Here is a 14851-nt window from a genome sequence, read left to right on the forward strand (position 1 = left end):
AGCCTGTGATTTTAGGGGTTCGCTCTTTGGATGTACATACAGTGCCTTGCATTTTTCATGTTTTGTTGCCTCACAACTGGAATTTAACATGCATTGTTTGAGGATTTGCATCATTTAATTTACAGAACCTGCCCACAACTTTGAAGATTCATTCATTATTTTTTTATTATGAAGCAAACAACAAATCGGACAAAATAACAAAAAGTCAATGAGCATAACTATTCACCCCCTAAAGTCAATACTTAGTAGAGCCGCCTTTTGCGGCTATCGCAGCTCTAAGTCGCTTTGGAAAACTCTCTTCTCTCTCTCTCTCTCTCTCTCTCTCTCTCTCTCTCTCTCTCTCTCTCTCTCTCTCTCTCTCTCTCTCTCTCTCTCTCTCTCTCTCTCTCTCTCTCTCTCTCTCTCTCTCTCTCTCTCTCTCTCTCTCTCTCTCTCTCTCTCTCTCTCTCTCTCTCTCTCTCTCTCTCTCCATCTCTCTCTCTCTCTCTCTCTCTCCATCTCTCTCTCTCTCTCTCTCTCTCTCTCTCCATCTCTCTCTCTCTCTCTCTCTCTCTCTCTCATCTCTCTCTCTCTCTCTCTCTCTCTCTCTCTCTCTCTCTCTCTCTCTCTCTCTCTCTCTCTCTCTCTCTCTCCACATCTTACCAATGGGATTTTTGCACACTCATCCTTGCAAAACTGCTCCAGCTCTTTCAAGTTGGATGGTTTGCACTTGTGAACAGCAATCTTTAAGTCTGACCACAGATTTTATATTGGATGGAGGTCTGGGCTTTTGACTAGGCCGTTCCAACACATTTAAGTTTTTCCCCTTTTAACCACTCAAGTGTTGCTCTAGCAGTGTGTTGGAGATCATTGTCCTGCTGGTTGGTGAACCTCCATCCTAGCCTCAAATCCCACACAGTGGTGCAGGTTTTGCTCAAGAACATCCTTGTATTTGGCACCATTCATCTTTCCCTCAACTCTGACCAGTTTCCCAGTCCTGATTGCTGAAAAACATCCCCATCGCATATTTGATCGGGTTTGCGCCAGACATAGTTTTTCTTTGGCCAAAAAGTTTAATTTTAATCTCTTCAGACCAGAGCACCTTCCTCCATACATTTTGGGAGTCTTCCACATGCCTTTTCACAAACTCAAAACGTGACGTTTTTTGATGAAAGTAATGGCCGCCTTCTGGCCATTCTGCCATAAAGCCCAACTCTATGGAGCGTACAGTTTATTGTTGTCCTATGTACAGATACTCCAGTCTCTGCTGTGGAACTCTGCAGCTCCTGCAGGGTTACCTTAGGTCGCTGTGCTACCTCTCCGATTTAATGCCCTCCTTGTCCGGTCTGTGAGTTTTGGTGTGTGGCCTCTTGGCAGGTTTGATGTTGTGCCATGTTCTTTCCATTTGGTTATGATTTGATGGTGCTCCTAGGAATCATCAAAGACTTGGATATATTTTTTTATAACCTAACCCTGACTTGTATTTCCCTTACTTTGTTTGGAGAGTTCCTTGGTCTGCATGGCAGTGTTTGGTTAGTGGTGCCTCTTGCTTAGGTGTTGCAGCCTCTGGGGCCTTTCATAAAGTTTGTGCATATGTAATGACAGATCATGTGACACTGATTGCACACATGGTGGACATCAATTCACTAATTATGTGACTTCTGAAGGTAATTGGTTGCACCAGAGCTTTTTATGGGCTTCATAACAAAGGGGGTGAATACATACGCACATGCCAATTTTTTATTTCTGAAATATTCGTTTTATGTATATATTTTTCTAATTTACATCACCAACTTAGACTTTTTGTGTTCTGATCCATCACATATAAATGTGATCCATTACATTACAGCCTTTTAGTTAATTTAGATTTTTTTTGAATGTAACAAAAATGCCAAGGGGGTTGAATACTTTTGCAAGGCACTGTAGTATATCCAAAAAGGGAGGAAGACTTGGAATGCAATGATCAGTATTTCTGGCTATAGCGAGCAGTGTTTATCGAGCAGCATTTATTCAACAGGGTGGTTGCACAGAAGTCAAGCTAAAGTTCTACTTCTGTACAACCAGAGTGCTAATACATGGATCAAAATTTGGCCGATCCCTGCTCAGCCGGACAAGTTTTCACCCATGTATGGCTGGGTGTAGTCCAACAGAGAAAAACTAGGCAATGCTGACAAACATGGCTTGGGATTTCAGTGCCACAGAAGTTGCTGTTTTTTTTTTTGGTTTCGTTTTTGTTTTTGTTTTTTATTATCATCATATTTTACATTTTACCTGAAAATATTTGTGTATTAATACTGGCATCCTAATAAATTGCCATACGTTCTTTACTATTATAGTAGCCAGAAGACCTATTTTTAAGAGCCATAGATGTTAATTTGACAACAACTGGAAACACTCATTAGGCAGCAGCTGTGATTTTTTATTTCCCCCCCCCCCCCCCCCCTCCCTCATGTATCCTGTGTCTTTTTTACATGTTTTCTTGCCTTTTCTATCTGCAGTTGGGATAATCCGCTGTCCAGTGTGCAGTCAAGAGTGTGCCGACAAAGACATCATAGAAAACTACTTTGTTAGAGACACCACTGAAGTTCCCAGTAGCACTGTAGAGAAGCCGAGCCAGGTGAGTCCCTCCTGTTCCTTCAATAGGAAGGGAAAGAGTCTTTTATATTGGGGGCACAAACAAAATCCCCTAGCCTTTTTTGCCAACAGTATCTAAAACTTTAGGAAATCCACGTTTAGCACAGAGACATGGTAGTTGGTGCTTATTCCTTGCAGCACTGGAGTCCCTGGTTTGAATCCTGTCAGGACACTGTGGGGAGTTTGCCCCGGTCTAAATTGACGTGTGTATTTTCAGATGTGGACCTTAGATTGTAGGCTTCTAGGGCAGAGACTGATGTATATGTACAAGGTGTTTTTATAGAAAGGCCAATAATAGTATAGTTCTCTTTAAGTCAAAGGTACTCATTCCCTCCAAAAACTTGCGGAGCGCCACCTGTTGAAGAACCTTCCACATAGGCCCTGCTTATTCCATGTCTATTCATACCTATGGAAAGGACATTCAATATGTGCACTAATAATCTACGGTAGTTCCATAAGACTTAAAGGGAGGGGTGTTGCAAATGTGTGTTAAAAAAAAAAAAAAAAAAGACCCACATTTTTTATTTAGGAAAAGGAGGTTGAAATATCTCTCCAATTTATATTTGTGTGTGTGTCTCTTCCCTGCTCTACTAAAAGCCTTTCCCATACTACTACTCATGCCTTTATCCCTATTGCAAAAGGGGCACCATAGGAGTAAAGATTCATTTATTAAAAGGAAAAAAATTGAGCTTTGATTTGGGCTGTCCTTTTTTTAAATGGTAAGTTTGCTAACATTAGTTAAAAAAAAACAAATTGGAGGCTTAAGTTTTAGCTACAGTTAAGCGAGATTGTTATACATAGACAGACAAGAACCTTGTCAACCAATCTGCAGATTTGACTTGACCTGAACTATTTTGTATACACTATGCAGATATTGATGTTTACTCATAGCTGGAGCTCAGGCGCACATACAGCACAGTGACTGAGGTTTTTTTTTTTTTTTTAATTGTTGCAATATTCAGTCCATCACAATCTGGATGTTTCCTATCCCTTTAGCAAGTTTGCACAAGCTGCGAGGACAACGCAGAGGCTCAAGGCTTCTGTGTAGAGTGTGTGGAATGGCTGTGCAAGAACTGCATCCAGGCCCATCAGAGGGTAAAGTTCACCAAAGACCACACTGTGCGCCAGAAGGAGGAGGTGCCACCTGGTAAGTGACTCTTCATTATGTTCTGTGATACCTGACTTTTCTCTGTCAGGATGATGTGGAAGGAATTGCATTTCATTTAAAGAGGAATGAAAAATGAAGAAACCCCCTAGAAGTGGGACTTTATAGGTACTACCATATTCATATACGTAGGAAAATATATATAAAAAATTTATTCTACAAAAAAATACATGGTTACAATATCACAGAAACATATAAATAATCAAGGATGCATAACAATACACAAAAAAATCATGGATAGGTGTAATGGAGTAACCCAAACCCAATGACGTTTCAGAGATTAGTCGTATTCTCCTTCATCAGGGTTTTTTTTCAGGTAACGCCATATATCCTAATCGCTAGATGGGTACGTTCTAGCACCCAAAACAATTTTAAGATTAATGCAGAAGAGACATCCTAACGCAGGGGCCAATCCGAATCGCGTCCAACCAGATATTCATTAAAGAGTATATAGATGGTAAACAAGAAAAAGGAAAATTGGAAAAGGCAAGGGAATAATATTGCATTCCCCCACTTAATCACCTATCCGCCACACTGCAGTCCAAAATATTGGACCAACAGGGGGCCTACATGTGCACTAGGGCCCAGAAGAGGCTGGAGAATCTTAGTCAAACAGTGATGTCGCTTACAGGCCACTAATAAACAGGAGAGGGATGCATCAAGGGCCCCGGGGTCCCATGACGTTGTACCCACTGCACAGACTGGGTTCAAGTCATGGCCCCACCAAGTATGCCAAAATCAGTGTCCGTCTCCATGCCCTTAGGGGGGAGGGGGGGGAGGAGGAATCGAGCCAATGAGGCTCGAGAGGCTGTCCCTATGCTGTGTGGAGTTATATGGGGTGTGGTGGAGCAGTGTTGCCTCCGTGCCTCGGTCGGAATGATCGGCGGGAGCTGAGGAATTATATGGCCATCTTCCAGCAGGGTTAAAAACCACGCCCCCTCTACCTTGCGCATATATATATATATATAATTACACACACACTGTGATTCTGTACTTTCCAAATATGCTGCAGAAATCCCCCCCAACCCCCCCCCCCCCCCCCCCAAGTCTGGCTGTAGCCATTTTAACGGTGGGCAGCTGAAGCTGCTGCCTGTTCACTTCCTGGCCCTCTTATGACTACCCTCATGGCAAACTCCCAGGAGAATTAGAGCTGTGCATGATGTCATGAGCCTAGGCTAATGACCAGAAACGGGAAGTGGGCTGTATTGGGTACTTGCTGGCAAAAATAATAATAACTTTTACTATGCAAAGTTAAAACAAGGGTACAAAAGTTAATGGCTGGAAAGTTGAAAAAATTACTGAAAGTCCACTTTAAAACAGATATTCATTATTTGGTGAAGTTACTATTTTATTGTAACTGTTGGACTAATTGTTGGATTGCCAAGTGTTTTCAAGGCCTTCCACATATATTATGCCTGGCGTACCTGTAGTTTTGTAGTGCTCCTGTAAACCTACATGCTGACGAGCCCCTTTCTTAGTCCTGCAGGACCTTATTGACGCCCGGCTCCTGTCAATAAAACAGCTGTGGTTTGAATTTGTTCACTCTATTGGATCTTGTGAGGAAGAGCAGTTGTAGCTGTCTATGGCTGCAACTAACAATAATTTTCACAATCAATTAGTTGGCCGATTTATTGTTATTTAATCGGTTAATAACCTTACAAAAAGGTAGTGTATAATTTCGTTAATATGTAAAGTTTTAAAAAAAGGCAATTTATTCTTAAATATCTCTATGCAAGTAGATGCAAAATATCTAATCCATGCTGAGAATGACAGAAAATATAGATTGTATATACTATTAGAAGAGAGATATTGTATATACTATTAGAGGCGAGATATACTGTATATACAATTGCAATAACAAGTATGTGAACCCATTTGGAATGCTATGGATTTCTACACAAATTGGTCATAAAATGTGATCTGATCTTCATCTAAGTCACAACAATAGACAATCAAAGTCTGCTTAAACTAATAACGCACAAAGAATTAAATGTTACCATGTTTTTATTGAACACACCATGTAAACATTCACAGCGCAGGGGGATAAGGTATGTGAAACCCCCTAGACCAGTGATGGCGAACCTTGGCACCCCAGATGTTTTGTAACTACATTTCCCATGATGCTCATGCACTCTGCAGTGTAGCTGAGCATCATGGGAAATGTAGTTCCAAAACATCTGGGGTGCCAAGGTTCGCCATCACTGCCCTAGACTAATGAGATCTCCAAAGGGTAATTGGAGTTAGGTGTTAGCCAACTGGAGTCCAATCAATGAGATAAGATTGGAGGTTGTTGGTTACAGCTGCCCTGCCCTATAAAAAACACACACCAGTTCTGGGTTTGCTTTTCACAAGAAGCATTTCCTGATGTGAATGATGCCTCGCACAAAAGAGCTCTCAGAAGACCTACGATTAAGAATTGTTGACCTGCATAAAGCTGGAAAGGGTTGTAACTCCAAAAGCCTTGCTGTTCATCAGTTTACGATAAGACAAATTGTCTATAAATGGAGAAAGTTTAGCACTGCTGCTACTCTCCCTAGGAGTGGGTGTCCTGTGAAGATGACTGCAAGAGCACAGCGCAGACTGCTCAATGAGGTGAAGAATAATCCTAGAGTGTCAGCTAAATGCTTACAAAAGTATCTGGCAAATGCTAACATCCCTGTTAGCAAATCTACGATACGTAAAATTTTAAACAAAGGATTTCCTGGGAGAATACCACGGAGGAAGCCACTGCTGTCCAAAAAAAACCTGGATGTTCCACAGCAGTACTGGCAAAAATTTTTGTGGACAGATGAAACCAAAGTTGTTTGGAAGAAACACACAGTATGTGTGGAGAAAAAGAGGCACAGCACACAAACATCAAGACTTCATCCCAACTGAAGTATGGTGGTGGGGGCATCATGGTTTGGGGCTGCTTTGCTGCGTCAGGTCCTGGACAGATTGCTATCATTGAATGAAAAATGTATTCCCAAGTTTATCAAGACGTTTTGCAGGAGAACTTAAGGTCATCTGTCCACCAGCTGAAGCTCAACAGAAGATGGGTGTTGCAACTGGACAACGACCCAAAGCATAGAAGTAAATCAACAGAATGGCTTAAACAGAAGAAAATACGCCCTCTGGAGTGGCCCAGTCAGAGTCCTGACCTCAACCTGATTGAGATGCTGTGGCATGACCTCAAGAAAGTGATTCACACCAGACATCCCAAGAATATTGCTGAACTGAAACCGTTCTGAAAAAACTGAATGGTCAAGAATTATTCCTGACCATTGTGCATATCTGATCTGCAACTGGAAACGTTTGGTTGAAGTTATTGCTGCCAAAGGAGGTTCAACCAATTATTAAATCCACACAGTTCACATACTTTTTCCACCTGCACTGTGAATGTTTGCATTGTGTGTTCAATAAAAACATGGTAACATTTAATTCTTTGTGCGTTATTAGTTTAAGCAGACTGCCTATTGTGACTTGGATGAAGAATTTGTGCAGAAATCCATATCATTCCAAAAGGGTTCATATACTTCTTTTTTATTTATTTATTGCAACTGTACTATTAAAGGGTGAATTTGGTAGTTATCAGACTTGGATCAAATTTTTTTTTATTTAAAAAAAACAATGTCTTCCTTCAAAAGAAATGTAATTTTAAGAACATTTGTTAGATTTTCTAGTCGTTAGTGGGGATAAATCAACATTCATTTTCAACCACAGTGACAGACAAATTTGGAAATGGAAGACTTCTTGGTCAAAGGAATTTTCAGACAGTGTATGTGGTGTTTTTTTTTTTTTTTTTTTTTTTTCGTTCAGAAATTTAGATTTTATTTTAAAAACAAGTGAAAATTTCAAACATGGTTACCTAGTAGATGAGGTTGAAAAAAGACACAAGTCCAAGTCCAACCGATGTCTGTCTGTGATTTTATATTTCAGTATTACATTGTATATCCCTGTATGTTGCGGTCATTCAGGTGCTTATCTAATAGTTTCTTGAAGCTTCCCGCTAAGACCACCGCCTGTGGAAGGGAATTTCACATCCTTGCCGCTCTTACAGTCTGGCTTGGTTCACACAGGGGGCGATGCGAGGCGACACGACTTGCCTCGCCGCGACCTCAGCGGCGACTTGCAAATGACTTCTGTATAGAAGTCAATGCAAGTCGCCCGTGGTCGCCCAAAAGTGGTACAGGAACCTTTTTTCTAAGTTGGAGCGACTCGAGTCGCTCCTCTTAGAACGGTTTCGTAGTACAGAACGGGGGCGACTTGTCAGGTCGCGGCACGGCAAGTCGTGTCGCCTCGCGTCACCCCCTGTGTGAACGGAGCCTAAAGAACTCTACGTAGTTTAAAGTTAAACCTTTTTCTTCTAATTTTAATGAGTGGCCATGAGTCTTGTTAAACGCCCTTTTGTGAAAGTTTTATCCCTATTGTGGGGTCACCAGTATGGTATTTGTATATTGAAATCCCCCTCTCAAGCATCTCTTCTCCAGAGAGAATAAGTTCAGTGCTCGCAACCTTTCCTCATAACTAATATTTTCCAGACACTTTATTAGCTTTGTTGCCCTTCTTTGTACTCGCTCTATTTCCAGTACATCCTTCCTCAGGACTGGTGCCCAGAACTGGACAGCATACTCTAGGCGTGGCTGGACCAGAGTCTTGTAGAACGGGAGAATTATCGTTTTATCTCTGGAGTTGATCCCCTATTTAATGCTAGAGGTCGACCGATATATCGGCCGATATTTGCAGTTTTTTAATTAATCGGCATCGGCCAATTGAGCTGATAAAAAGGCCGATTTAGAACTACAGCGCGACTTGGTAATGACTTCTGTAATAGAAGTCAATGCAAGTTGCCTGAGTCTTCATAGAAGCACTTGTTTCCTCTCTGGGCAGTCTGCAAAGAAAAGAGCAAAAAGATACAATGTTTATGCTTGAATGAATGAACTCAACTCTGTGTGTAGAGTTCTCAGTTTAACCATTTAAAGACTAAATCTTTTCTGACACTTGTTGCTTACAAGTAAAAGTCCTGTTTTTTTTCTGCCAGAAAATCACTTAGACCCCCAAAGAATTATATGTATTTTTTTAGCAGAGACCCTAGGGAATAAAATGGCGGTTGTTGAAATATTTTATGTCACACGCCATTTGCGCAGAGGTCTTTCAAATGTAATTTTTTGGGGAAAAAAAATACACTAAATGATTTAAAATAAAAAAAAAAAAACGAAAACAGTAAAGTTAGCCCATTTTTTTTTTTTCGTCCAAAAGTTTTGACTACCTGTTATTATTTTATAGGTTGCTTTCACACTGGAGCGGGCAGGCGTTGATGATAAAATGCTGCTAGTTTTAGCAGCGCTTTGCCATCATTCTAGCGGTGCTATTCGGCTGCTAGTGGGGCGCATATAATCCAGCTAGCAGCCGAAGAAGAGGTTAAATGTGCCTGTGAAGCACCGTTGCCAGATCGCATTGCATGCGCTTCAGCAGTGGTGCCCATTAATATCAATGGGCAGGAGTGGTGGAGGAGCGGTATACACCACTCCAAACGTGCTGCTTGCAGGACTTTTTTTTTTTAACATGCTGCCAGCGCATCGCCTCCGTGTGAAAGCACACTGTCTTTCACACAGACTGCAGGGGAGCTGTTTTGCAGGCACTTTAGAGGCGTTATTTTTAGCCCAAAAGCGCCTAACAAAACGCCCCAGTGGGAAAGGTCTGTTAGGTTTTATGAGATGAAGGGGGATAAAAAAATAAATTAATAAAAAAAAAAATCGGCCTAACATATCGGGCCAAAAAAATCAGCATCATATATCGGCCATCGGCCGCCATGATTTCTAAATATCGGCATCGGCCAGAGAAAAACCCATATTGGTCGACCTCTATTTAATGCATGCCAATATTCTGTTTGCTTTGTTAGCAGCTGGTACCATGCCAGTTACTGTAAGTAAAAATTTGGAACAATGGTCTGGCAATTACTTGACTGAGTTCCCCAAGTAAACTCAGATGCAAGCCACCTGGTCCCGGTGATTTATTAATGTTAACCACTTAAGAACCGCCTCACGCCAATATACGTTGGCAGAATGGCACGGTTGGGCACAAGCACGCACCTGTACGTTGCTTTTTAAGTGCCCAGCTGTGGGTCGGGACCCGGTCCTGTGCTCGGTCACCATGGCCGCGGGACCAGCGAGCCCAATCACTGCTGGTATCCTGCGATCGCTTCACAGAGCTGAAGAACGAGGAGAGGTCTGTGTAAACAAACCTATCTGCATGCTTCCCTGTGTGGCTGTCGCCGATGGTCTGTTCCCTTTTTATAGGGAAGGGCGATCAGTGATGTCACGTGCCAGGCCACGCCCCCGTGCAATAAAAAACGGTCATACATAACCACTAGGGGGCAGTGTAGGTGTTAACTTCTTCACCGCCAGTGTCATTTACACAGGAATCAGTGCATTTAAATAGTACTGATTGATTGTATAAATGACAATGGTTCCAAAAATGTGTCAAAAATGTCCGCCATAATGCCAGTCACAATAGCAATCGCTTATTGCCACCATTACTAGTAAAAAAAAAAAAAAAAAAACTTTTGCTCAAACCAATCAATCGCTAATTGTTGTTATTTTTGCCAAAAAAAAATGTAGAAGAATACGTATCGGCCTAAGCTGAGGAAAATTTTTTTTTTTATATATATATTTTTTGGGGGATGATATAGCAAAAAGTAAAAAAAATTGCAACTTTTTTTTTTCAAAATTGTCACTCTATTTTTGTTTATAGCAGAAAAAATAAAAACCGCAGAGGTGATCAAATACCACCAAAAGAAAGCTCTATTTGTTGGGGGGGAAAAAAAGGACGCCAATTTTGTTTAGGAGCCACATCGCACAGCCGCGCAATTGTCAGTTAAATCAACACAGTGCCGAATCGCAAAAGGGGGCTTGGTCCGGGACTTAAGTGGTTAAGTTTCCCAAGTCACTAAGTAACCATGGAGGTGCTTCCTGTGATGTGTTATGAGGATAAACACTGCAGTTTTGGTTACTGAAGCCCCCCGAAGACTGAGGAGAATAAATTCAATACCTTCGCCACCTCCCTGTCCTTTGTAACCAGATATCCTTCCTCATTCTTTATGGAGCCAGTATGGTCTCTCCTCCCTTTTTTACTGTTTACATACCTAAAGAATTTCATTTTTTTATTTTTTGCTCTCCTCTGTGTCTTTCATGTGCTATCTTAGCCGTCCTTATTGCAATTGCACCTTTACATTTCTTGCTACATTCTTTATAAAGTCTGAATGCCGATGATCCCTCAACCTTGTATTTTTTGAAGGCCTTCTCCTTTGCTTTTATATGCATTTTTACATTGACATTAAGCCATCCAGGACTTTTGTTCGCTCTTTTAAATGTATTACCCAATGGGATGCATTGGCTAATACCATTATTTAATAGTCTCTTAAAGCAAACCGATCTCCTCCCTGTTCTTTGTTCCTAAGATTTTATGCCTTCTAGCAAGGCTCGTAGTTTAGAGAAGTTGGCTCTTTTGAAATTCAGTGTCTTTGTATTCCCCTTATGTTTCCTATTTGTGTGATTTATACTAATGCCAATTGACCTGTGATTGCTGTTACCTAAATTACTGTGTATTTCCACATTTGTGATTAGGTCTGTATTGTTGGTAATCAGTAGATCCAGTAATGCTTTTTTTCTAGTTGGTGCGTCTACCATCTGACCCATAAAATTGTCCTGCCAGACTTTTAGGAGCTAGCTAGCCTTAGATGAATGTGGGGTTCACTCCACCCAATCTATGTCTGGATAGTTAAAATCCCCCATGATAACACTTCCCATCCTTGCTGCTAATCCAAATTGTGATAGGAAATCTGTCTCCTCTTCCTCCTTCAGGTTAGGGGGTCTATAGCATACTCCCAGTATTTTCCCCTTAGCGTCATCCCTTTTGGAGCTCTACCCATAAGGATGCCACCTCCTCCCTAGCTCCCTTAGTGATGTCATCTCTCACATTCACTTGTACGTTATTCTTGATATATAGGCATACCCCTCCCCCTTTTTACCCTCTATCCTTGCGATGAAGGGTATACCCTTGAATGTTTGCCAGCCAGAACAACAAAAAACACAAATTGCTGCAAAAATGCATTACATGCTTTTCTGTAGCTTCTCCATTGAAGTATAATGAACCAAAAAAGCACAGTTTTCCGTAAAAATAAAAGTCCTTGACCCAAATACGCAGCGGCTGAAAAATGCATGGATGTTAACGTGTCCCATAGGAAACATGTAAATGAACTGTAATGAATTTCTGCAAAAACCACATAGGTGTGAAACAGGTCTATGACGCGTAGTAACATAATGGGGGTTAAAAAAACTAAAATTGGCCCTTTATAGTACAAAAAAAGCAGATAATCACTACTGTAAGGGTTTCATTTTTTCCTGTAGAACTGTGAAAGTAATATACTTATATTACAGGGACTATTTGCTCTTTTTGTACTGTAAAGGGCAAATTTTAGTGTGTGTTTTTTTTATTATATTTTTTTACCCCATTATGTTACTGGCCGATTAATCGATTAGGAAAACGGTAATCGATTAATTTCATAATCAATTAGTTGTCGCTTAAACGATTAGTTGTTTCATCCATATAGCAGTCATATGACCACAAGGATGCTGAAGCCGGGTATACACATGCCAAAATTCGGCTGGTTCCTGTGTACCACGTTCTACCCTGCTTGAAAACCACCATTTACTCAGCACATACAAGCCAGTGGCTGATCTGTCTATTCTGGGGGAAGGGGGTTCCCCCTGTTCGAATACAATAGCATGGCAGGGGAGATCCCTGCATCCACATCACTTTTTGAACAAAGGGTGGGGGGGGGGGGGGGCTCCCTGTGTATTACCCGGGACCGGTGCCATCATTAGGCAGCCGCCTTAGTTTTGTTTGTGACATGCTTAAAGAGCAGTTCCACCTATTTAAAAGTCAGTAGCTACAAAAAGTTTAGCTGCTTTTTTAATAATCACTCGCCTGTCCCACGGTCCAGCGATGGCAGGCACACAAAGCTCCACTCCTCTCCCCCCTCCTCTCTGTGGCACCAGCATTCTAACTGGGTGCCTGGCTGTGTGAGCCATGCTGTGAATAGCTGAGCAATCTTCTGGGACTTGTGATGTGTCTCAGAAGATTGCGGGGGTGGTAGGGAGAGGTGATCTTCCAGCGGCGCTAGGGGAGAAAGTGGGAGCCTCTAAAAAAATAAAAATAAAATGGTACCCCCCAAAAATGACATGCCAAATGTGGCATGTCAGGGGGTCACCAACACTTAATGTGGGAATTCCAGTTTTGGGTGGAACCCCACTTTAAGGAATAGCTGTTATTCCTGCAGGCACTACAACTAATTTAACGTAGGAAGATGGTAGCTCTCCTTCTAATGCACTAGATTTATTGATTATTTTTTTTCTTCTTAGCAGTTGGAGGCAACAGTCAGCGTCCAGTTTTTTGTCCGTTCCACAAAAAGGAGCAACTGAAACTTTACTGTGAAACATGCGACAAATTGACATGCCGGGACTGTCAGCTGCAAGAGCACAAAGAGCACAGGTATGGACGCTTCACCAGTGGGAACATAGTATTGTAATGCTGGGGGGGGGGGGCTAAAGCTCATTAACCTGTTCCAATGTTGCAGCTGGTTTACAAGGAAGAACAAAAGGCAAACAATTGTCACACAATTTGTCAGTGTCCAAGGAGAGCATTTGCAGGCAGCACAAAGTTGGCCACCCACTGAAATCAACATTTCCATAATATTCCAGATGAGCACACTGGAAGCCCCACCAGGGACCTACTTGCCACTAGTTCATTTCATCCTAGAAATGGGATTTGTCTTGGGCTACTTTCACACTGGGGCGTTGAGTGCGGCAGTGAAGCTGCGCTATATTTAGAAGCTCTTAACCGGCGTTTTAGCGGTGCTATGCGGCCGCTAGCTGGGCAGTTTTAACCCCCGATAGCTGCCAAAAAGGGTTAAAACTGCCCGGGTTTGCAGCGCTGCCCCGTTTTCAATGGAAAGGGGCACTTTAGGAGCGCTAAATACAATTTTTTTGACTGCCCTGCAAGCATACCACTCCAGTGTCAAAGCCCTTGGGGCTTTGACACTGGAGACGCAGCAGCTGTTTCAGGGCGCTTTGCAGGTGCTATTTTTAGCACTTTAGCGCCTGCAAAGCACCTCGGTGTGAAAGCACCTCAGTGTGAAAGCAGTCATAGAGATCTGTTTTCTACAAGTATTAGTCTGTAGGGTGAGATGAATTGGAGGGGGAGGGGGGTACCAGTTGGGGGGTTTCCAATGTGTGACATTCTGTTATGCTACATCCTACAATGTGCTATCTTTTGCTCTATATCTCGTCTTCGCCTGCTCCAAATCTGATCACAAAAAAAAATTCTCTTCCAGGTACCAGTTTATTGAAGAAGCTTTTCAAAGCCAGAAGGTGATCATTGACACTCTGATCTCAAAGTTAATGGAAAAGAACAAATACATTAAATTTACTGGAGACCAAATTCAGAATCGGTAAGTACGCAAGGCATCAATAATGCTCCATGTTCAGGATGACTTGAAACCAGAGCCAAGCCTCAGTGAAAGGAGCTCTGTGTCTAGCCTTTAGCGTATCTGCCATTTTTAACAAATCTGATTAAAATTTAAAAGGGACGCTGAAAGTAAAACTTCTGTCCAAGGTGGCTCCCATCAACCTTTCAGACTTTGTAATATTAGGGGTGTTTAGTGTCTAACAAATTTGCATCCTCTCATATATTGGTGTAACTACTTTTTATGAAGACTACTCCATCACAGCTGGAGTTATGAATAGTTTTTCTTTAGTAGATCAAAAAAGGGAAGAGGGTGTCTTGCTCAGACCATTCTTAAATTTTGTAACCCCCAACACTTATTCTGAAAAGTGTCTGTCTGTTATCATGTATTTAAATGTATCCTGTTCTCTATGCATTGGTTTTTATTGTATGAAATATCTGGTGATCCTACATTCCCCGCCCTTATTTGCCTATTTCAAACTGCTTAGTGTATTTGTCTCTGCATCTTCTAGTGGAGTGTCTGTGCTCCATTCAAGCTGCTGCTGCCATGACAAATCCCCCCCCCCCCCC

General features: G+C 41.8%; 1 protein-coding gene across 4 annotated transcripts in view; it reads left to right on the forward strand.

Annotated features, from left to right (window-relative positions):
• TRIM24 (tripartite motif containing 24) overlaps positions 1–14851 on the forward strand; it is a 119634-nt gene that overhangs the window by 58680 nt on the left and 46103 nt on the right. For 3 of the 4 annotated variants that reach the window (XM_077468755.1, XM_077468758.1, XM_077468756.1), the window contains exons 2-5: positions 2478–2596; positions 3610–3760; positions 13180–13309; positions 14151–14267. In XM_077468755.1, the coding sequence (XP_077324881.1) occupies positions 2478–2596; positions 3610–3760; positions 13180–13309; positions 14151–14267 (517 nt within the window). The remainder of the gene's footprint in view (positions 1–2477; positions 2597–3609; positions 3761–13179; positions 13310–14150; positions 14268–14851) is intronic. The other variant, XM_077468757.1, reaches the window with a different exon arrangement.

This window comes from Lithobates pipiens, unplaced genomic scaffold (assembly GCF_037356315.1).
Source record: "Lithobates pipiens isolate NorthernLeopardFrog02 unplaced genomic scaffold, aLitPip1_a1.2 Scaffold_8, whole genome shotgun sequence".
In the NCBI taxonomy this organism is placed as follows: Eukaryota; Metazoa; Chordata; class Amphibia; order Anura; family Ranidae; genus Lithobates; species Lithobates pipiens.